Below are 23,819 nucleotides of genomic sequence, written 5' to 3' on the forward strand. Positions count from 1 at the left end.
CTCAGTTATTTCTTATGTAGAGCTGGTGTATATACGGGCCTTTTTAATATCATTTTTTGTCACATAGAATCCTAGTCAATGACCTACATAGCTCGCCTTGCTTCTCTGGTAGCTCACTGGTTAGAGGGTCCGACCGGTGTACGACCGACCGGAAGGGTCATGGGTTCGAATCTTTTTGTCAACACTCAGAATTGTTACTTTGTCCCATTCTAGTGACAAACTGAATTCAGTTACTTACCATCATACTTGGAAGGTACCTTGCTGTCTTATTTCTTCTAAAATTATGTATTCATAGGAAACTCTATCTCTTTGTTTAATAGAACATGTGGTCGTAATCTTACCTTGGAAAGTGTGTCGATTATCAACGAAGTCCTTTAAGTTTCTTATATTTGTCGGGATGGCGAGAGCTAATTTTTCACTGTAGCACGTCTCACTTGTTGGAGTTTTGGCATCACCAACAAATGATACGATGCCAACCTAAAACAAAAAAGGAGATCATTTTGGTCCAAACCAGTCACACCTCTTATCACGCCATCATGATTATGGGATGACCCACAATTAATCATTTGATTTGCTCTGAACCAATAAAAAGCACCCCAAATTTGTCAATTGATGGATGGAATAATAAAATATCATGTTCAAGGTAAAGGAGAGAGGCGCCCAAAGGATCACCTGCATGACTTCCAAACAACTCATAGCAGTTATGCGGACAGTTTATTACATTTGAACCAAGTTATATGGCCTATCCCACACAAGTCCCAGCTTATAATTAGTGGCAAAGCACCCAACCGGTGGGCTGGAAATCATAGGTTTGATTCCTGCTGGGACAATTCGAAAGTTTCTTCTTTTTTTTAAATAGCCTGTGTCACTGAGTGATTTTATCAATACTGTCAAATATTACGCACATGATCTTTCGGGTTCATTGTATCCAAGACTGTTTTTGCTGCCTCTTTAGCGACGTCCAACTTGTCTCCAGTCATTGACGAGCTTGTATCCATGACCAGCACTACGTCCTTAGCTTCAGGGGTAGCGGTTTCCACGTAAAACGGTCTAAAACGTGGATCGTATCCGTCACATTTCACAGGGTCGTCATATGTTGGAAAGTTGGTCATTACACCTTCCTCTGATGCAAAGTAGATCCACTTGATAAAGGAATGTTCGTCCGAGATTGCTTTTATCTCTTTAAAAACTCCACTGTCTAAGTGAGCTGGATTTTTCGGGGCACTACCAGAAATCTTCACGCAGATACTGTTAAGGTCCACTTTTGAACGAAATCGAACATCGTACACCAGTGTTGATTTGTCGATCTTGCAGCATTCTTTCCATGGCGATGTGTTCGCTGTCCTAGAGTACGCCTCCTCTACTGCTTTCTTGAGGCGCTCTGCGATGTTAAACCTTGTCGTGAATCTTTCACGGAACTTCGCAGCTAGTGGAACGATGTTATCTCCTTTTATTGGTTGCTCACGATATTCAAGGCTGTCAAAATGTTTCTAATAAAATGAACAAAACGCACCAGCTAAGCCTCTTAGGAGTTACAACGAGAATTTGAAGCATCTGCTCCATTAAATAGGTGACAATTATGGCTGGCCCATGCATTAAGGTTGCGCAGGAACCTTGCAATCATTATGTATGTATTTATTTAAAGAGTATGCACGAACTGCGACGACTGAAGCCGACAACAAACGAAATATTCATGAGAATTGTTTTCTTTAAGTTCTTTTTACAAGTAATTACGAGTAATTGTTCTCAGGTTTGTGCCCCGTGCGCTGGAACAAAGCGAATTATCATAATTAGATTCACAGCTTTAAATTTAGGACACGTTGTTGTAAACAATGACTCGGAAGGTCTTCAGAAGCGTAAAAACCTGCAATGGTTGTATCCAAGTTTTCTCCGCCGATATAGAATTCCAGGAGCTGATTCGTGAGGAACATAAACGTAGTGTACTCTTTTGTGTTCTAACAAGAGCGAATTTTGAAACGTCCTTCTCAAAATGAAGACAGCACGTTTCAAAGTTAAGATTTCACATTTTTTTGAAATCGAAAATTTTGTTCTTCTCAGAACACAAAAGAGGTTATGATTTATCTCTAGGTTATAAAATAATTTTATTCGGTGCACTGTTCTTGCTGAAAACTTGGACACAAAATCGCATCATCTGCAGTTAAACTTTTAAGAGCTTGTAACATCGCAGTAAACAGTCATCTCTCAGTAAAAGGACAATCATGATGTAATCCCATCATCCCCTAATATCCTTGATAATTTTTAGAGGAATCGATGTTCAAAATGCAGCGAACTAAACCATTACAAGATAGCACGTCGTCAAGAAATTTGCCTAATGAATTTATGAATGAGCAAGGGACCTGCGCGACCTTAAAAACTTCTCAGAAACACACAAAAGGCAAAACAAAACTCCTGGTTAAGCTGCCAATTTCCAATAATAAAGTTAATCCGAATAATGAAATCGTCATGGTGACATTCACCAGCGTAAGTTAGATGAACTTAAGCAAAGAAATATTATTTCGGTTTATTTAACACCATCATCAGGCCAATGATTGAAAATAAATAAAGTTAAAGTACCAAGCTATTTGAATAACAAAAGTTCACGGCTCGCCTTCAAATAAGTGACAGGCATTTTAATCGATGAGAAGCATTATCTTTGAAAATCCATAAGAAGATATAACCTTAATTTGCAGGTAGAAATCAATCTGAAGCTATAAATATCTATTTTTTTAAGACGTGCAGAAACATCTTGAAAAGTTAAGCCTCCATTTTTCAAGTTGCAATCTATTTCCAACCTAGCCATCCGCAACCAAGGATGCTTTTTGACTGTTTCAGCGCACTGATATAGCAAAAAAATCTGTTAAAATCCATGACAAAGCCCGACTTTGTATACATGTTTACCTGCACCTCCTGACTAGCAAACTACATCGATAAAACCGAGCGCACACTCTACGAACGCACACGTAAACACGTTTGTAATAAAGATAGCGATATTTTTAATCATTTGAACAGTTGTGCCTTTTTTCACCATCTTTTAGCGCTCTGAAATGTTTCATGCTTGTATCAACACCGAAGAATTTTATTTCAGGGCAGTGAGGGGCAGTAATCTGAAATTTATTTTATTTAGGGAAGCTTTTCACATAAAAACAAGACCGCCTCTAAATAACTACGGCCAGAAGGCAAGCCGTGAACTTTTGTTATTCAAATAGTTTGATACTTTAATAAATCTGTGCTTTCTATTTTTAATCACAGCAGCAGGTGAGGGAAATGTAGTCGTTTTGGTGCCATAGGAAGCACGTATACGCGGAAATATTTCGTTTAGTCCCCGCTCCCCTTCTGAAACAATTTAATCATGCCTAAACAGCTTTCTTTTCCCCTCACCCTTCCCCTACCCAATTCAAGATATTACGGATGCTCCGTAATTTCGCCGTAGGTTGTTATTCTGCTATTATCAACGTGCGTTGCATTTTAATCTTTCATTAGGTCAACCACCGTGAAATACCAATATGTGGCAAATTAAGATCGGTCTTGTTCTTTTCAAATCGGTTTGGTTTCTTTATGAAAACGTAGACGAATACGTAAGCCTTCACAAGTATACATTTCAAACGGGAATAGGCCACAAAGAAAGTGAATGAAAAAGCCCTAAAAGCAGTGTTTATAATTTAGATAAATATCTTGCATAAATTAAACCAGTCAACTGTTACATTAATGGAAAACGAAAGTGACTTGATAACAAACAAACACAATTTGGATCGAACCATCACAGCTAGTTTCTGAAGCAGCTATCACTATAGTTTTCCTCTGTCGGTATTATAGACTCATTTTTTGTTCCTTTTTATGCAAGTTTTGCCTTATTTCCTATTGTCGAACGAGCGTTTGAGTAAACTAAAGAAAGAGTAATAAATTGCAAGCTTCGTAGCTGCCCAATTTATTCAGTCTAATCTTAAAACGTCCATCAATATGCCTTTGAAATCTAACTACTAACAGTCAAATTTAATGCGTGGATTGCATTAAAGGAGTTTTACATTAAACGAATTGTCGAGAGTTTACAAAAAAACTTCCAGGCGAGCCAAATCAGTGTGATGCTACTTTAATGGAAATGAAAGCGCTTCGTTCTATTTCATAGCCGAAAACAAACAAGACTCGACAAGTTTTTTTTTTCAGTAGAGCTGTAGTATCGAATGCAAACAACACTAAGCTAACTAGCTATAGAGCTTAGTTAGTCAATATTAGGATATCATGCAATGATTACGTTTTTGTCCATGGAATGCTGCCAAACAGAGTGAGCAAACGTCTTAACCTCTATCCATGCGAATGACTGAGAAATGACAAACAACCCACTCTGTTTTATCATCAGGCTATTCACATCTTAAAAACATCATGATTGAACATGGTTATATGAATTTAAGATTGGATTTATAATTACGCACGGGCCGATAAAAACTCGCTTACACTGCAAGATACGAATTGTAAATTTGAACTTTTCAATATTAATATTTTAACATTTCTGAGTACCCGACAAAAGGAAACTTTTTGAAAACTTTAACATTCGCAGAACCCTTCAGGACGGCCCTATAGTTGTCATTATCACTGTATTTACTAGTTAAGCAAGTCATACTGGTTTGTGTTACCTGCATTTCGTCCACACCAAGAGCATCCTTTGCAAAGCTCTGTAACTCTTTTCCTATCTTTGCAGGATCGACTAAAAGATTTGCATCGACTTTGGATAAACACACGAAGCATACCACGAGTAAAAGGAAGAAAAAGGTTAAGTTTGGAGCGCTTATCTGGTTAACAGAGGCCATTTTGTAATTCACTTCCTTATTCGTAATTTAACTGGATCCACTGCGTGTTTGTCAACAGACTTATAGTAAAACCACTGGAACAATGTAACGCAACGAGCTGTAAACACATCTCTGGCATGCAAATTATGCCATTATCTCAATTTTAAAACCACAAAAGTGGCACAAAATTAATCATCGTGTTTCTCGGTCACGAAACCACTCAGGAAAATATAATTTAGTCTTTAGAGCGAAACAAAAACGACTGGATCTTTTGGTTTCAATTTATTAACGAGATAATGGGAAACATATAACATGGCCCTAAAATGACGTATTTAAATCAAAAATTACACACAAAACAGATATTTCACATTTCTAATAAAAAATACAATAATTTAACTTTCATTCTTAAGTACTATATAAAAAAAGAGAAAAAGGAAAATATATATATAAAAAAACTAAACTACAAATAATAATGTACATTCCGAGTGGTTTGTTTTCTTCTTTCATCTTATTAGAAACGCCGGCCGTAGAAAATTTAGAAAACCTCTTGAACCAGGGTAGCACGACGTGAATAAGGCAAGAAACTTAGAGAAAAAAAAATAAAAGTACACCCCAGACCTTAGTGAGAGACAAACGGCATGAGCCTTTGGTATTATCTTATGGATAAACGGCCAAAAAATCATATATCAGTGTCGTAGATGAATTAAATTATTGGCGAAGCGGTCTTTCTGAGAGAATTTTTTTCCAGCAAATTTTAACTGACTAAACTCAATGGCCACTTTACCGAAACTAGAAACAGTAAAAAAACAACTGCGAATAAGCGTTTAAGACCTGTTTTCAAAGCTTGGATTGGCGGTGGCGAAGGTGGCTCATTGTGCCAAGAAAATGCGGGGTTTGGAATTGCTTCAGACGGGTAGGCTGTGCTAACCGGTGGAGCCGATGGTGAGAATCCTGAGTCTGAAGCCCACATGCTTGGTATATGTACCCGTTGCGCCCTTAAAGTAGATGGTGTGGTGCATCGACCTGCACACCAGTTATACTTTCTCTTTCGCTGTGATTGGCTACCCGATCGGGCACGATGGGACTATCTTTAACCTGCTCAGAATTACTCGCCGTGTCGTCTACGTCTACTGTATAAAGGGAGGCAGGTCCAAAACCGTCACCCCTTTATATACGTTTTTGTGACAGGAAAGATAACCATTTGATATACCTTCAATAGAAAATGGTACCCTTCACTAATCGTTTCACTTGAAAAAACATCTTCATTCCCAGAATAACCTCTTTTAACAAATACTTCTGTGAATCAACCATTCTATGCGTTTCTTTTCGAGATTACGCCAAAAAGCTCTAATAAAAACCAAAAACCTCAAGAACGAGTTCGGTAACCTATCATATTTTTCTGCTGTTTTGAATTAATGGAATAAACATGGACCAATTCTCAGTGTAGAATAAGAAATAATCGTCGGAAAAGTGATTAAGCAAAGCAATCGTGACTATTTTCGTGGTGGTTTTATAAGGATTTATTGGGTATAAATAAGGTGCTGTTGCTCCCAAACGAGCATGGGCACCCCCCCCCCCCAGCCATTTTTATTTCGAAATTTTAGTTCCTATAACATAAACTATCAATAGGCAAAGTTTGACAAACATCAGTCAGTGCAGGCTCTATTTCAGTTAAATAACCTTAATTACACTCGTTTTACTTCCAGAATACACACTGGTTATTATTGCATGCCTTCACTTATTCATATTTGTTTTGTGAAGAACATATCTAGAACGTGGACGAGGGTGGGAAAGGAGGGGGGGGGGGGTGGGGGGTTGTGTGGTAAGGCATTGAAAGTCTTTATGACGGAAGGCTTAATGCTAGATTTATAGTAAACTTTTATTTTAGTCTCCTCCCAAAAAAAAATTTCAACAAAAGCAGCTCTCCCTGAAGGTACCGTATTGGGTAACCTTAATTGATACCGTTACCTCTTATTGCTATTAGTGAAAATATGTTATTGAAGTTAGAGTAAATATTACCCGAATATTATTCGAATGTGCTATATAGTAAAAATAAAAAAAGATATATACAACAACAGATTACATGGATTACAATCATAGCACTTTTGTGTGCTATTTTCATGCACACATCATATGGACACAATTACATCGAGCGTACATAAAAGTTTTCCTATATTCATTACAGGGATTCTGTTATATAACCCCTTATATAAGGTGAACAACTAGCTGTTTATTGGACATGGGTAATTAAATAAACCCTATTTCTCGGAGGACCTGGCAGTTTCATCCTCTAAGTGTGGAAAGCTGAGATTACTCTCTCACGTCTTAAATTAATAATCACTTTAAGGCGGAGACATTATCTAAGGTAGATGTATTTTAAGGCGGAAACCTGTTTAAGACAAACAGCGCTTCGGCTTTCTAAGGCTACCTTGAAAGGCAAACTCTCTCTTAGGCGGAAATCACTCTTTGGGCAGAGAGCTCCTTTACCTCTAGAAGGATGACTCCTATCTAAGGTAAACTCCCATTGTGGTCTAAGGCCTCGCTGAGGCGTACATTTCGTTACTGAATTATCTTCTTAAAGCAGCCATCTCCTAATGGCAGAGCCATCTGTATAGTGTACATTAATTATTCATTGGTTCTCTGTAGACCTTGGTGCTAGTTTTAAGTGTTTAAAGTCTATTGAGTTTCTTCGGGAGCAGCCGTTGTATGAATATCATCAACGCCCTCTGCATCTTCACCGTCACGTGACTCCACTGGTGTTTTAGCAATGGATGACGGTACATTACTGTATGGTGACTCTCCCTTTTCCGGTATGGGTGGTGGGGATGTGGTCTCAGGAGGAAGCATAGATGGGTCTCCCATTTCAGAGGGTCTCCTGGCTCGAGGGAGAAGCGGTGGTGGGTATTCATGATGCTCTTGCCGTTGTTGTAAAACGTTGACTCCTGCACTGTCAGCAGACTGCTTTCTTTTTACGTTTATGGGAAGCTGTGAATCACCTATCTGAAAAATCCCCAGAGCTAGAGATTCTACAGCGCCACAAGGCCTCCTTGTCGTTGGAATGGGTGGAGGTGGGTCGGTAGGCCGACTGTACGTTCTTTTCTTACGAAGCGCTGGTTGCGCTTCGTTAGATTGAGCTGCCTCAGGTATCATGGGCCGCTGACCGGTTGGACGACTTCTTATTTCGTTGTATGGCGCTGGCCAAGGTGTTATCTGATCAGGATCCTCATATTGATGCCCTAATGGGTTCTGGCTGGACATGGGATGGTCTGCTTCTTGGGTTTCGACCATCTGTTGCGTGGAAGGAGTTCTGCCATGGTGCACCGGTGGAACAACCATTCTTCGGTACCGTTTTATACCCTATGGAAACAAAATGTGGTTCAGTATAGAGTGGTGTTATATTGGTGTTACCACTGGTATGGCAACCCCATCAAAAACATGGTGGTCACAAAAACGCGCTAGGTGCTGATCCAAATATATAATTAACATTTAGCTGCGGTTCTAGAGGGAAGGGGTGAGTTTTTTTTTCCCGATAATCGCAACATTCTCCGAGGTGGAGTCAAGGAATTATTGAGATTCGAGAGAAAAAAAAAACTTAGTGGTTTCCCAAGAGACCAGTCATTAAGTGGTTTGTTATATAACACAACGATGACATTAATAGAACACGGGTCATATGTACTATTAATCTCTGGCTTTATATATTTTGTAAAGTTTTCCGCTCAATGACTTTTGCGGAAAACAGTTTTATTGTCAGATATTATGTGACCTCGAACTAGCCAACGAGAGCGCGCGCTGTTCGATAAGAATTTCAGCCGTATAACAATGGGATTTTCGTACTCTAGTTTGCGATAGCGTCGTGATAAACACATCCTCAGAATTTTTCCAATTGCCCCATAAAGGATCTTAAAGTAATCAAGTGACCAATTTCTTACCCAATATAAGGCAGCCACTATTATAACCACAACAATGATACATCCTATAGAAATGCCCGCAACAGCACCGGCAGACAAGCCACCACTCTCCTCACACTTTGATTCATCGATTTGTCCATCACCTGCTAACAAAAAAGTGAGTCCACCGAAGTCATGGTTATATCTTGCGTAAAGTAAGCCGGGAAGAATTTAACTCTGAGCAACACACCCAAGTGGCACTACAAGAAGATTGCAAGAAGCATTGCAAGAAGATGGTGCAAAAATCATTTGATCTTTGTGCTAGTTTTATCTTTATTGGACAAGAATATGTCGCAGTCAAGGTTGCTTTGGGTTTACTGTCATAAACCGTCATTGTCAATGCTTATGTTAGTTTGCGGTAGCCTATGTAATGGCCAGCCGATAACTACCTAACATACTGTCACACCGCGATAAAAGCAATCAATCGATCAATCAATCAGTCCATCAATCAATCATTTAGTCGATCATTCAGTAGGTCAAGCAGGTAAAAAGTCAGTCAGTAAGTCAGTAAGTCAGTCAGTCAGTCAGTCAGTCAGTCAGTCAGTCAGTCAGTCAGTCAGTCAGTCAGTCAGTCAGTCAGTCAGTCAAACGATTGACATCCCTAATGCCGCCCTGATTTGAACTTGAGGTAACTTGCATTTTCCGAGACACCACAGCTAGTGATCCGAATAGAGGACTTGCATCCTTGGCCCGGATATCAAATAGAGCGCTTTTGCTACAGTAAGATTAAATGTGTTTAATTCATTGTTGCAATGAAGCTTGGACTAAAAAAAGTAAATAGTATACTTAATTTACCATTCCTCGAGGGGGGCTTTCCAGAGCCAATTCAACTTGAACAAACACTGATATCAGTGAGAATGATTAAAATATAACTTCTATGTACCTTTAGTGACCGGCGTCTCTCTTCCTCTGAAGCACTGTTCAGCACTACCACAGTAGGGATTAGATAATATCACATTATCCTTGTCCTTCTCGCACCAGTAGCAGCTAACAATGCCGTCGCACGTCTGCCGGCTGTCTTTCTTCTGACAATGAGGATCAAAGCATTTCTCCAACTCCGGACATTCCTTCCTTGGAGACGAAGGAAGATCTTGTGTTTGGTCTGGGGCTAATGCTGGGCAAATGGGAAAGCTGAAAAAATATTAAGTACGATTTGATGTCACAAGAAGGGTAGATTCTTAAAATGACTAATTTGGAAGGGAGTAAAAACATTATTCTTGACTTGTCTTATTTAGTTGTAAAGCTGTGGCGCTTTGACAAAGTTAGCTGTTCAGAGAAGAATTACAAAGATTAAATATCAAGTTAAACCTTTAAAAACTAAAAAAAGACTATAGTTATTTAAAATAAATTCCAACCTGCTATTAGAAAATTCGCCTCGGCAAAAATGAAAATCCAATGGTGAGGTACAAGGACAGTTTTTTTTACATGAAGATAGGAAATTTTTACACTCTTCATCTGAAGAACATGAACAACGACGTTCAGGACAGACTTGCGATTGCTCTATGAGTGAAATTCCTGCAGAAAAAAAGGACAGTTGAATAATTTATTTTCTTTCTTCATTGACGCGTTGAACACGAAAGGACATTTTGTCACTGTCACAGCGACACGTAATAGGGACAAAATCACAACATATGCGCACACAAGAGCATATAGCAGGGACATGTTGCAGTAACACGCGGCTCATTCATATGGGTACTTGCGACATTTTCCTGTGTGTGTGCATGTTCTAATTTTGTTTTGTGACATGTCACTAATCAGGACCCTTCGTGTGCAACCACCATTTGAGGAAAGAGTGCTATCCCCTTATCTGTCGAGAGAAATTAACTGTTCCCTCTGGAATAGGCCTGGTTGTATGGAACGCTGTGGTCCCTTGTTCCAAAGGTCCGTGATATGATTCAAATAAGGATGCAAAAGACTATTCATTCTACAACATTGAACTCCTAGCTAAAATGAAATCAAAAGTGTAAAGACCCTTTAAATATTTTAACCGTTACTGACCTAAATACACGTTCGTTCCTTCAATTTTTCCAAGTTTGTATCTAGCACAGCTCTCATCATTACCAAGGGCATCAACTCTAACAGAAGGTAAATGGACTTCATAAAAGCTTTGTTTTTTAATATCTTCTAGATTGCGACAATTCTTTTTAACCAAGTATCCCTTGTTGATCATGTCTTGCGCAATCTGCTTCTCTTTTTCGGTGATGTGCACGTGTTCTACCACGTGCTTGTCAGCTGAAGGATCCATGAAGTCCTCGTGCATCACAAGGAAACCAGCACTGTCCATAACAAAGCACGAATAGGTTTCTATATCTCCGCACTCAGGGTAGACCTCTGTGAGTAACCTGTGAATTATTATAACAGATGAAACATTCATAAGTCTTGCGGAAAGCGTTTCATTGAGTAGTCGGCGCACTTTCCCCTTGATCTCGAGAGGTAAGTTGGCAACAAATATGGAGAGTGTCTGAAAATGTCTTTTTCCATATACCACATTCAGATAGAGACAGCGACAACAATAGACTTGTGCTTGTTAGTGCTGTGAGTAACGTAAGACAAAGGGAATGTAAGTTGACATTTTATTTCTGTTGTCAATAGCTAGTTTTTGCACCAAAAGAAATATGAAATGCCTTTGTAGTTGTGCTATACCAGCAAAGAAATTTCTATCTGGGCTGAGCTTTCGCAGAAACAGCCTTTTTACCAAAGTATATATTTTCTGAGGAAATAAAAGTCTGTGTCTCGCCTAGTGCTATACACTGCAGATAATGTACTTGTCAAAATCATTCCTTTCTCTCAAGAATCATACTACTTTTCAATGTTTCCCTGTTGTACTTAGCTAGATATCGTAAGCAAACGCGGTGAGAAATTATGCATAAGTAAAATTTTTTAACGTTCTTCGAAGTTGCGCCCAAAGCAGATTAATCCATTGCCAGGCTTATCAATGAAAGCGGTCCCCTGCTAACAGAGGCCTCTTTTCATTTGTATTTGCTGAGGTGGTAGTGACTTTCATTAGGAAACTTCCAAGGTAAAGTTACATACCTGTAAAAATACCTCAGAGGGAAGTCGGCGCCCATGACCCCAAGCACTTCATCATTTGTCTGATGAATTTGACTTGATTCTCCTCTGTACAGCGCACGGGAAGCAGTTATCACAACTCCTGCCCCAGAAATGTCCAAATATGGTGTTGTGAGTGTAAGAAAACCAGCATGAGATAACGCAGTGTAATACCTGGAATAGATATGCGATCAAAATCTGGTTTATATTTATAATTCCAATTCATCCTCAGACATGTAAATAAAGTTTGATTGATTGATTGATTGATTGACATCAGCAGACAGAACTCAGAAAATTAGTAAGCCTTTTCCGAGCTACCTAATGCCTCTTTTTCAAAACGAGTCTACGTGCGAAACCATTTAAATGAAAATGAGTTTGCATGAAAATGGACCTATAGGTGAACATCATTTTCATATGCATGGTTTCGCGCGTAGAGTCGTTTTGAAACATAGGAAAAGGGTAACTCTATTGGTTACCCAATAGGTCAGTTTAAGCGATGTAGGTATAATAATTCACCATTCCTAAATAACAAATATTTGCAAAGTTCATAATCGAGTAAAATTACTGGAAGTAACTTCCAGTAACCTCACAAGTTGTGAAAATTATTGACTAGTTCAACACAGCTGCCATTAAATTAACCGAGAACGACCATCCCATAGATATTATTCTAAGACGGTTTACGTACCAAGGTCTTTTTCTGGGGTCATAGCCTTTGGCCAATACATCACCAGGAGTCTCCCTAAAAACTCCATTTGCCGTACCAATGTATCTCCATACCAAATATTGCGTGAGTTTTGTTTTTTCACGCAACCAAACATCTTCTAGTTTCCAGGTGGCGATCACGGTGTCCCGAATGTCTCTCCTAAGCTTGGAATATGTTTCACTTCCTGTTCGGCCCATCAAGTAGTCAGTTAGCAATCGAACGCTTACTTCCGTTTCGTCTGTGCCAAAATATTCGTAAGGGTCCAAATAGGCGTCTGGAGCAAATGTCACAACGGTGGTATCTACGTGAAGGAATAAAAAGAATGAAATGAATAAAGTAATAAGAAGCGAAGCAAAATCTACTGGTGTGCAGTGAAGGAGCAATATAGGCCGGATCACATCAACATGAGTTATAATCCTACGCAGGTTAATGAAGGAAACACACAGATAAAACATATACAATGAAACTTTATTGTTTGCCGGGAAAAGCAAAGCCGCATCAAAGGGGGAGCCGAGGGACCGAGACCAAGACCGTCCCCCCCCTGATGCGGCCCGCGGGTGGGAATGGGTGGGTAAAAGCAAAACGTGTACAATGCAGACGAAGGCGGACTGAAACTAATAGGATATAAATGTCTTGCGCACGTGTCCACAGCACAGTCAATGATTAACCATTTGGAGCTCCGTATTATAATGCCATTGGATGGAATCCAATACCTAACATAATCCTACGCAGGTTAATGAAGGAAACACACAGATAAAACATATACAATGAAACTTTATTGTTTGCCGGGAAAAGCAAAGCCGCATCAAAGGGGGAGCCGAGGGACCGAGACCAAGAACGTCCCCCCCTGATGCGGCCCGCCCAAACCGCCAGACAAACAGAGAGAAAAAATGAAGAGGAAAAATAATAATAATAATAATAAAAATAGGGTGGTGAATTGAATGGGAGGATCAGGTAGAAGATGATATAATGTTCTTCGCGATAAGATGTGCCACAGACAAACGACGTTCTAATGGCTGAGCTATGTACAGCAGCACAGCATCTGAAGACCAGTCTCCTTGGAGACTGATGAGTTCGATGGGCGCACCACAACGGAAGGCGTACGTTGCTCCCCCACGCCTAAAGCTATGACCAGAGTAGTGAGAGGCCTGGAGCCCTGCGAGGCTCAGGGACTTGCGTAACTTGGCGGTAAACACCGAGTGCGTGATGGGCGTTGCGTGATCCGCACGAAAATGCAGAAAGGCAGGCGAGGAGGGTGGTGCGGGGAATAGACGTAAGTGGCGTTCGTAGGCCTGCACCGGGCACAAGGGGTGATTCGAGGGAAGGCGAACAACCGGTATGAGTAACTTGCGCTGTTTGAACTGGATGGTCTTGGACCACTGCACACAGATCACTAAACCCCAAGGGCGAACGATAATATCCTCGCGTGACAGGGTTTTTGAAGGGTCGTAATCTTTGGCAGATTTGGGAACAAGATTAGACTTGCGAAAAAAGGAGTAAAAACCAATGAGCATCGCCGCCCAGAAGCCTGAATCTCTGTCGGTCATAAGCTCGGAACGGATGCGCAAAAGTATCTCCGGAGTAATGGGTAATTTTTGTTCTTGTACATCACCCAAAATGCGCCGAAGACCGCGAATGATTAGTTTGACAGCAAAAACATCCTGAAAGGTGACATTGTGGCCAAAGTGTCTATGAAGGACATTAATGGCTGACAGGTAATTAAGGATCGTTGAGTACTTGCAGTAAGTAGACAAATGGATGAGGAATCGAATGACAGTGCTGGGCGAAGCTGGGATAGGCACCAAACCAAACGACGTACAGAAGCGCAGATAGGCTCTCCACTGGGAACGACGTGTAGCTATTGTGGAGCTTGCATAGGCAGCGGCGGAGACAAGCTTGGCGCGGTGGTCCAACTGGGAGAGATATCCTGGTGAGTAGAGGAAAGATCGTTAGTGTCATCGGGAAACTGCAATCGACTCAATCTGTCGGCGTGTTGATTGAGTTTGCCTGGTAAATGCCGTGACCGTAAGTGAAAGTTATAACGAACGCTTATCCAGAAAATCTCACGCAGCCATGACATGGCGATGGGGTTTTTACACGTGCCGTTGTTTATAAAGGCCATTGTCTGGGTATTGTCAGTCTCGACGCAGACACGTTTATTTAACCACCGGGGACCCCAGCGACGAGCCGCGATAAGAATCGGGAATAGCTCTAAATAGTTAATATTAGAGCGAAGCGAGGGGTCAATTGTGTGACCCGCGTGACTGTAGTGCTGATTGTGGGAGCAAAAACTGCGATCGGACCACGAGCCGGCAAACCAGTCGTCGGAGCAAACGGCGCCGAAACCGTGGAAGGATGCGTCGGTTTGGAAATAAACGGGCTGACGATAATCTAGCATCATGCTGCGGCCGTTGAATGTGACGAGGAATGTTTTCCACCACAATAGATCTGCGCGAAATTGCGTGGAAAGACGAGAACGATGGGATGGAAGCCTAAGTTTGTTTATACAATCGATGACCCGACGAAGAAAAGTGCGACCTCCATGCACGACGTGGCAAGCAAAGTTTAATGATCCTGCGAGGGATTGAAGTTGACGCTTGGAGGCGGAGACTTTGTTAGAAAAGGACGCAATGAGCGTGTTTAGCTGGTCTAACTTGTCGGACGGAAGACGAAGAGACATAGTAGTAGAGTCAAGTTCGATTCCTAGGAAAGTGACACGTTGGCTTGGAGAAACAACCTTCTTCCAGCTGACATTAAACCCGAGTAAATGTAGCAGTCTGATAAGAGTGATAAGACCTTGTTGACACTCAGCGTGCGTGTTTCCGATGATAAGGAAATCGTCTAAGTAGTTGACAACAGATTGAAAACCGCGTCTCGCCATCATCCGAACAATGGCATTAGATAAACGATTGAAAATTGCGGGGGCGCACGAAACACCGAAACAGAGTCTGTTGTCGACAAAATATTGGTAACGAGAAGGGTCATGTTGACCAAACATCCAGCGAAATCCTTGCAGCTGACGATGAGGGGGAAAGACAGGCACCCAACGCCAGGCAGACTCAATATCTACGATGGCGTAGAAACAGTTGCTAGTCGAAACTGACACAGCGGTGTCTATAGAGTTCATGCGAAAGGACTCAAGGTCACGTTTGATGTAATCGTTCAACGAAGATCCATGCGGTCGGCTACAATCCGTGATCGGGCGGGATTTACCCGAGTCTTTCTTGGGAACGCGGCCAATTGGATGGATGCATTGTGGTTTGGTGGTTACTTGAGAAATACGGCCTAGAGCAAGCTCATTTAAGAAAAGCTGGTCCATTTCGGGCTTAAATTCAGAACACGTGGCACTGGAATAGTTATCATTAACATAGCTGTCAATACAGGAGGTGTCAGATTCCGGGATAAGCTTAAACCCGTGACGCAAACCATCGAGAATGAAAGAACGGTCCGGGTCGTGTAAAAGTTCATTTTCCCAAGCGTGGAAATTCAAAGGACAGTCCTCAAGCGGAGAGGAATTAACAAAAGACGAGACCTCAAGCGGGGCTTTTGCGTAGTCTTCAACTGAGGGAGTTAATAAAGGTCATTGTTTCTGGGTGCTAGACCCCGTGGCGCCAGGGCAGGACTTTCCTTTGTGTTGTTGGGAACAATGAATGCAAACATGCTTATACCGACAGGACTGAGGGTTGGGGCACCCATTGGGACTAAAATTCCACCTAAAACAGAACTCATCGGTTACTGGTTGATGGTTGGCTGACTTGCGACCATCCGTAGAATTAATGCGCGTACTTAGAGACGGCGTGGGTCGTAGCGCGACGGCAGCATCAAAATACTGAGCGCTCAAATCATCCACATTTGTTCCCCAGCAGAAGTTGTCGCGCGTTTTAGTTGCCCGGTAGTCTTGGTCGAAGGCAAGAATCGCCTTAGTTTGAAATCTGGTGCCTTTGATGGCCAAAAACTTGAGATACTTTAGGTAATCCGAGGCTTCCCCGGGCTTTTTGGCCATAAGCGACTCGAGAATTTTGAAGTTTGCCAACATAAATTGCGCAAATGTTAATTGGAGAGGCTTAAGCTGTTTTCCATCAGGGCCGTAAATTAGGTCTGAAGGTAGTAAAGGCTTACCTTCAGATCCAGTAGATTCACTTGACGTAGAAACAGCTTGGGCGTCTGCTTGAACTTGTTCGGCAGAATTGAAGTGTTGACTGTCGCTGGGAGTCGCGGGAGGGGCTGTTTTCGACTCGTTAAACTCCGCTTCGATTTTAGCTAGCTCGTCTGCGAGTTTGAAGGGTTGTAGCGACACCTCTGGTGAAGTAGACCCCGGTAAACTTGGTGCTAGGTCGGTAGACAAGTCCGAGGACTTGTTCAGGGTGGCGATGACCCGACGTAAAATGATTTTGTGCCCCACCACGAGGCGCATATCGGATAGATCCTGCTCTGTTATACCAGCGAGGATGGATTCCGATGTAACGTGGTGCTCCGCGAGTACTTCCACGAGGGCCGCAGGAATGTCATGCTTGGAACAAAACCTGTTGAGCCAAGGGGAACAGTCCCCCGTTTGGTCGGCCTTTTTGGAAGAACGCTTAGACTTAGGAGGCATAATGGATCATAAAAGCAAAACGTGTACAATGCAGACGAAGGCGGACTGAAACTAATAGGATATAAATGTCTTGCGCACGTGTCCACAGCACAGTCAATGATTAACCATTTGGAGCTCCGTATTATAATGCCATTGGATGGAATCCAATACCTAACATAAATAACTCGTGTCAGTGTTGTATTAGATTTGTATACCTTCGGTGCTAAATGAAATTTGCTAATCCGTTATAACATTACAGCTGAAAACATGACATAGAATATTTTCATGTGTCTTAATTTTACAGTTACCTTTAGTTGCTAGTTTTCCAAAATATAAACAAGTCTTCTCAGGTGGCGCCAGGTCTATTCGGTGATAGTTAAACGTGTAATCTAATACAATAGGGCATCGTTAGCAAGTAAACAACAAAATAATTCACCCCACCCCCCCCCTCCCCCCCCAAAAAAATCAATAACAACAACAACAACTACAAATACTACTACTACAACAAACAAACAATTAATTCACCTTACTGAGACTATTTTCATTAATCAATCATTCCGTCGGTCAACAAATCGATCGATGGAACAATCAGTCGGTCAGTCGTCAGTCGGTTTATCAATCAATCAATCAATCAATCAATCAATCAATCAATCAATCAATCAATCAATCAATCAATCAATCAATCAATCAATCAATCAGTTTGTCAGTCTTTCAGTCTGTTAATCCATCAGTTTAAGCCAGTCAGCTATCCAGCCAACCAGCCAATGAGCCAGCCAGATAGTCAAGTCAGTCAACCAATGAAAACTAGTGAAGAAAAGCGACTATAGAAAATAAGTAAAAAATAACATCAGATATCAATTCTATCTCAAGCATTGTCAATTCTAAAGGCAAATGACATATTTGGAAACTCTAATCTATTTTATATACCATCAGGGATTTGTAAAGTGTCTAAAACATCGTTTTCCAGAGAGACTGGTATAACTACACCAAGAGAAAATTCCGTGTCTTGTACAGGATACCAGTGATATGTGGAGTTAATGTGCATCTCTGTGACTCCTTCCTTGATGCTTCCTCCTCTTGGTAGATAGCGAGTAGCACTTAGTGATTTGCTTCCATTCATGCCTCTATTAAAAAAAAACACAGAGAAGTCTTCCTGTCAATTGACCATTTTCACGTTTGAAAAGACTCTTTTTTCGCCCACTTTATTTACTCTAGCCTGTTTAAACTGTCTCTAATTGGTTGATAGTCGATTTTGAATTTTTCCACGCACGTAACAGCCAATAATCTGAGAGTTTATTCATTGATATGTTATTTGATTCCAGATCGAATGTCAGAAGTTTCATCGATCGAGAGAGAGGAAGAATGGATCTTACTTGGGGAGACGGCACCCGACTAAGGCTGAGTACACAATCTTTATATTTTCACAAGGTCATTTTAAAAAAGGAAGGGGGCATTACTGTTATCCATTGGACTGAGATTTAAGTAAACGCTAGTGCTCTTATCGTTTGTCGAGATACCAAAGTCAATTCGAATCCGAGGGAGCTCATGTCAAGGATTTACGTTGACGTACATACTTTGACATCGAGTCAAAAATCGACTTAAACTCTGACTCTGGCCGTTCCAGGTTCCTGATGTCCATATAAATAGGGTCCCCATAGGCGTCAGCTGGTGCTGGTAGGAGTGGGTGGATTAACGTCCTTCCAGATTTAGTGATCATAAAAGCGTATGTCGTCCGACCTTGTTTATAGTATTTAGTTATGTCTGGCATAAGGTCTTCGATATTGATATCAGTTCCCGTCACACCAATGAACTTTCCTTGGTGATAGCAAGGCAGGGTGACGGACACCAAAAGCCCTAAAAATGCAGTAACAGAAATAAAAAACTTGGACTAGCTTGTTCGCTTTCAAATACATTGAACATTTAGGTCTGTTTTTATAAAGTTATGCAGGTTCTTCCCTATCACGATGATTGTCTTTTAACATTTTATAACGAACTGAACGGTAGGGACGATGAGAATTGCTTTAATGAAAGCACTTGCCATGTACAGGAAACGACGATTGGAAAATCGGGACAATCAAATGGAAACCAAAGATCGAATATTGGCAATGCAAATACTTTCCTGCCGCTATATTTGACCCAGGTAAAGTTTCTGCAGGGGTAACACGTTAGGATCTTCATCTTAATGCCTTGGTAGCTAGTCATTTTGACTCGGGCAATACACAAGTGCTTTTCTCCACCCAGGAGTATATATGTTAAGGAAAATCCGATAAAATGATGCGGGGGGGGGGGGGGAGGGCAGGGGAACTCTGCGAGAAAGGGTGTGTGTGGGGGGAGGAAAGGTTGCTGCAATGGACTGGCATCCCATCTAGATGGTGGCAATTCCTCTGGCCGCTTCATGCTGCGGTACCGTAAAAGGCCCAGGTGGTGTAAGCTGCAAGTACAGACCGACGTAACTTCTTAGAGGTTAACCTTGGTGAACGAGATGCAAATGAGGATGACTGACACATACTACGAAAGTCACTCATCGAACTATTAGAACCTGCAGCCACTGCAGATGTGCGTTGCTCCTGTAAACTTCCCAATCCTACAACATATTTATTGTACCTGTTCCAAAAGCATCAACATACGGGACAGACACAACAGGACGACTAAGTTGCTCTGCAAACAGGTCATAATACGTCGCCATTTTACTTCTCAGCGTTCGGATATCTTCAACAAAAGTGTAGCTTCCAAGCTAAAGAGAGAAAGTGAAAATATGACTGGAAGAAATAGTAAGTTCAACTATAAAACATGCTCCGACGAAATATCCGCTTTCCAAATTTGCTACGCCGGGTAGTTAATTTTGTATCAAGCAAGCCATATTTTTTTGTCAGATAGGTTATGTTTGAGCAGTTTGCTATCAGCTTAGGCTTTGTATCATTATGCAGTTTAGAAATTGATAACGAGGACGCTTCTTCCTAGGACTTTTTGCAAACGAGAGAGTACGTTTTGGGAGATCGAATTTTTGTGGACTTCCTAATTCTGTGTTAATTGTGGCTGAATATCCCACATAATTATCTTATGGCGTTTGTGTTACAGAAATAAGGATATATATTTCAAATACGATTTGTTCAAACTAGCCAAACAGCCAGACCCAACGCTCCAACGAGTTTTAATTTCACCGTCTATCACCGTGTATCATCCCATGTGAGGCTGTAAACCGACAGTGTCATTTGCGTTGGAGTTTTTTTAATGTGGGATAAACGGCGAGTTACTGATATCATGTAATTCTTTCATTGCATTACCGCTATGTCTCCAACGGAAGTGTTTGCTGGTACACCATATTTTGAAGTGTTTTGGCGGGCAATATCTGTCAGAATTTCCTGGTATCCTAGGTCGAATCCATATGTTAGAATGATGACTGAGTTGTTAAGCTCCAAGTTTCGGTTTCGTATCGTCTCGAACAAGGTCTTTTTGGAATCATCAGGATCCCCATCCGTCAGAAATAAAATTACCCTTTTCTTGTTTTTCCCCGAGTCTTCAAAGGCGGAGCCTTTTAGTAACTCGAACGCTTTCTCGAAAGCGGGTATGAAATTGGTTGGACCTGTAAAGAAAATATAAGAGTAATTACAGAAAAATGAAAAAAATAATATATATATAAAAATAGCTCGCCATTCGTCTCTGGTAGCTCACTGGTTAGAGCGCCCCGCCGGGGTACAAAAGGGTCATGGGTTTGAATCTCTTTGTCAGTACTCACTCAGAATTGTTACTTTGGCCCATGCTCGTGACAAACAGAATTCAGTTACTTGCTTAACATGCTTTGGAAGGTACCTTACTCTCATTTCTTCTAAAACTGTGTACTCTCTATCTCGTTGTTTAATCGAACATGCATACATGTGGTCGTGATCTTACCACTCAAAGAATGTGGTTTATCAACAAAGTCCTTTAACTTTCTTATATTTGTCGGGATTGCGAGAGCTAGCTTCTCACTGTAGCACTTCTCACTTTGTGGAGTTTTGGCATCAGCAACAAATGATACGATGCCAACCTAAAGCAAAAAAAGAGATCATTTGGTCAGAACAAGTCACACTTCCTATCACACAATCATGATTTTGGGATGACCCACATAATAATGCCCAATTAAAGTGACAACACCGGTAGAATAGAAACGCAGCCTGGTATTTGATTTTCTCTGACCCAATAAAAAAATATCCAAAGCTTTGTTCAATCAATCGATAGATGGAAAAAGAAAATATCATGTTCAAGGGAAAGGAGAAAGGCGCTCGAAGGATCTCCTACATGACTTTTAAACAACTCATAGCAGTTTGGGGACAGTTTGTTTGATTTGACCCAAGTTATATGGCCTATCCCACACAAGTCCCATGCAGCTTAGTGAGTAGGCACCTGACAGGTGGGTTGGAGATCATAGGTACGATTCCTGTTGGGACAACTCGGAATTTTCTTTGTTTCAAGTAAACTGAGACAAAGACTCATAAGAACTTTATCAATCACTTTCAGATATTACGTACATGGTCTTTTGGGTTCATGGTATCCAAAACTGTTTTTGCTGCCTCTCTAGCGACATCCAACTTGTCACCCATAGACTTGCTTGTATCCATCACCAGTACTACGTCCTTAGCTTCAGGGGTGGCGGTTTCCACGTAAAACGGTCTAAAACGTGGATCGTATTCGTCACACGGGGTCTCCTCGGGGTCGTCATAAAATGCTGGAAAGTTGGTCATTACACCTTCTTCTGATCCAAAGTATTGCCATTTGATAAAGGAATACTCATCGGAGATGGCTTTCATTTTTTGAAAAACTTTACTGTTTAAGTGAGCTGGATTTTTTGGGGCACTACCAGAAATCTTCACGCAGATACTGTTAAGGTCCACGTTCGAACGAAAACGGACATCGTACACCAGTGTTGATTTGTCGACCTTGCAGCATTCTTTCCATGGCGGTGTGTTCGTTGACCTAGAGTACTCCTCCTCTACTGCTTCCTTGAGGCGCTCTGCGACCTTAAACCTTCTCGTGAATCTTTCACGGAACTTTGCAGCTAGTTGATCGATGTTGCCTCCTTTTATTGGCTGCTCACGGTATTCAAGGTTGTCAAAATATTTCTAATAAAAATGAACAAAATGCACCAGCTAAGCTTCTTAGGAGAGCATTTGAAACATCTGCACCATCAAATATATGCAAAAAAATGTCTGGCCTATTAAATATAATCAACTTCTCAGAAACACGAAAGACAAAACAAAACTCCAGCCCCAGCAGACAATTTCAAATAATAAAGTTCATCAATAATAATGGAATCTAATTCATGGTGATATCGACCAGAGTAAACTAGATTAACTTAAGCGAGGAAATATTATTTCGGTTTAATTCAAAATCATCATTTAAGGCCAATGATTAATCAAAGAGCTCTTCGAGCCACGACTGAATTTTTTTCACTAAGTTTAAAAGTTTAGTTTTCATTCCTTGAAAATATATGAGCAGCAGATGATTAAAACATTTCTTTGATGCACATGATAACAGATAAACAGCGGAATGTCTATTACATTGATATAAGATATTTTCGTCTCAAATGACTTAGTATATCTGACTAGCACACTCGTGTAGGCATCTGACTGGAGAGCTAGAGGTCGCGAATTCGAATCCCAGAGGAGACGGTTCTTTTTTCTTTTTTTTTTCTCTTTATTTTCTTTTTTTTAACCCGTAGCACTAAAATGGTTTGTTTATTATATCGCTCCGTAGGTATGCATTGCAGAATAATTTACATGTAAGCTGTTAAGTAATACGCTGTAAATAAATATATCAGAACATATAGACTGATTCAGGTACAAATGTAATTGTGCTGTTACATCTGAAAAGCTTTTCGTTTTCTTGCGAACAAGCAGCCACGCACTCGATTTTAGCCAACGCTCTGGTTTCTAGATAGATCCATCGTTAATGAAGCTTATGTGAAACCCGAATTAGTTTTCGAATGCTCCTACATGTACGACGCTAGCAGATATATACGAAAGAGATCGATCGTTACATCGCTTTTGCGGCTCTCAATGTTCACTTTTCTCGGCGGTCGAATACTTTCCACACATAGTTGTCAGCGGCATTTTGTTCTCTGCTTTTTTGTTTTCCTTGTAAAACCCCTTTCAATTTAAAAGACCGCCTTTATACAGCTGCCTTGTTACACTCTTTCTACTATTATATCCGCTGGTCAGCGGAGTTGCAAAAAATGTTTACAGATGATGGACCGACCGACCAACCATGCGAGTGCCGTTCGGCTAACCACTTAGCTTCCTGAATTAAAAATTCAGTCGTAAAAATGGAAAGCGCAGACTATTTAAGGAGCTACGTCACAGGGATGTCACAGTATTTTGGTCTAAACTGTTTTAAAATTAGTGGTAGGCATTTTAACCCATGAAAAGCGTTATCTTGGAAAATCTATAGGAACATATAACCTTAATTTGCGGGTAGAAATCAACCTTCAGCAATAAATATCGACTTTTTAAGACGCACAGAAACAACTTGAAAAGTCAAGCCTCCATTTTTCAAGTTGCAATCCATTTCCAACCTAGCCATCCGCAACCAAGGATGCTTTTTAACTGTTTCAGCGCACTGATATAGCAAAAATCTGTTAAAATCCATGACAAAGCCCGACTTTGTATACATGTTTACCTGCCCCTCTACGGACGCAAACTTAAACACGTTTGCAATAAATATAGAGGTATATCTAATCATTTGAACAGTTGCACCAATTTTCACCATCTTTTAGCACTCTGAAAATTTTC

General features: G+C 40.9%; 1 protein-coding gene across 4 annotated transcripts in view; it reads right to left on the reverse strand.

Moving 5' to 3' along the window:
* The window catches only part of LOC144628163 (VWFA and cache domain-containing protein 1-like), a 35,304-nt gene that overhangs the window by 9,148 nt on the left and 2,337 nt on the right, over positions 1-23,819 (reverse strand). Inside the window, exons 2-15 of one of the 4 annotated variants that reach the window (XM_078486228.1) lie at positions 21,561-22,151; positions 20,944-21,079; positions 20,337-20,635; positions 19,657-19,786; positions 18,627-18,906; positions 17,980-18,176; positions 17,361-17,441; positions 12,462-12,780; positions 11,762-11,950; positions 10,727-11,070; positions 10,084-10,243; positions 9,612-9,859; positions 8,711-8,835; positions 7,425-8,138 (exon numbers count right to left, since the gene is read on the reverse strand). In XM_078486228.1, the coding sequence (XP_078342354.1) occupies positions 7,458-8,138; positions 8,711-8,835; positions 9,612-9,859; positions 10,084-10,243; positions 10,727-11,070; positions 11,762-11,950; positions 12,462-12,780; positions 17,361-17,441; positions 17,980-18,176; positions 18,627-18,906; positions 19,657-19,786; positions 20,337-20,635; positions 20,944-21,079; positions 21,561-22,151 (3,780 nt within the window). In that variant the 3' untranslated portion in view covers positions 7,425-7,457. Of the gene's footprint in view, positions 1-341; positions 478-905; positions 1,491-7,424; positions 8,139-8,710; positions 8,836-9,611; positions 9,860-10,083; positions 10,244-10,726; positions 11,071-11,761; positions 11,951-12,461; positions 12,781-17,360; positions 17,442-17,979; positions 18,177-18,626; positions 18,907-19,656; positions 19,787-20,336; positions 20,636-20,943; positions 21,080-21,560; positions 22,152-23,819 lie in introns of those variants that run through there. The other 3 variants (XM_078486227.1, XM_078486225.1, XM_078486226.1) reach the window with 3 other exon arrangements.

This window comes from Oculina patagonica, chromosome 10 (assembly GCF_052425735.1).
Source record: "Oculina patagonica isolate OP01 chromosome 10, crgOcupat, whole genome shotgun sequence".
Classification (NCBI taxonomy): domain Eukaryota; kingdom Metazoa; phylum Cnidaria; class Anthozoa; order Scleractinia; family Oculinidae; genus Oculina; species Oculina patagonica.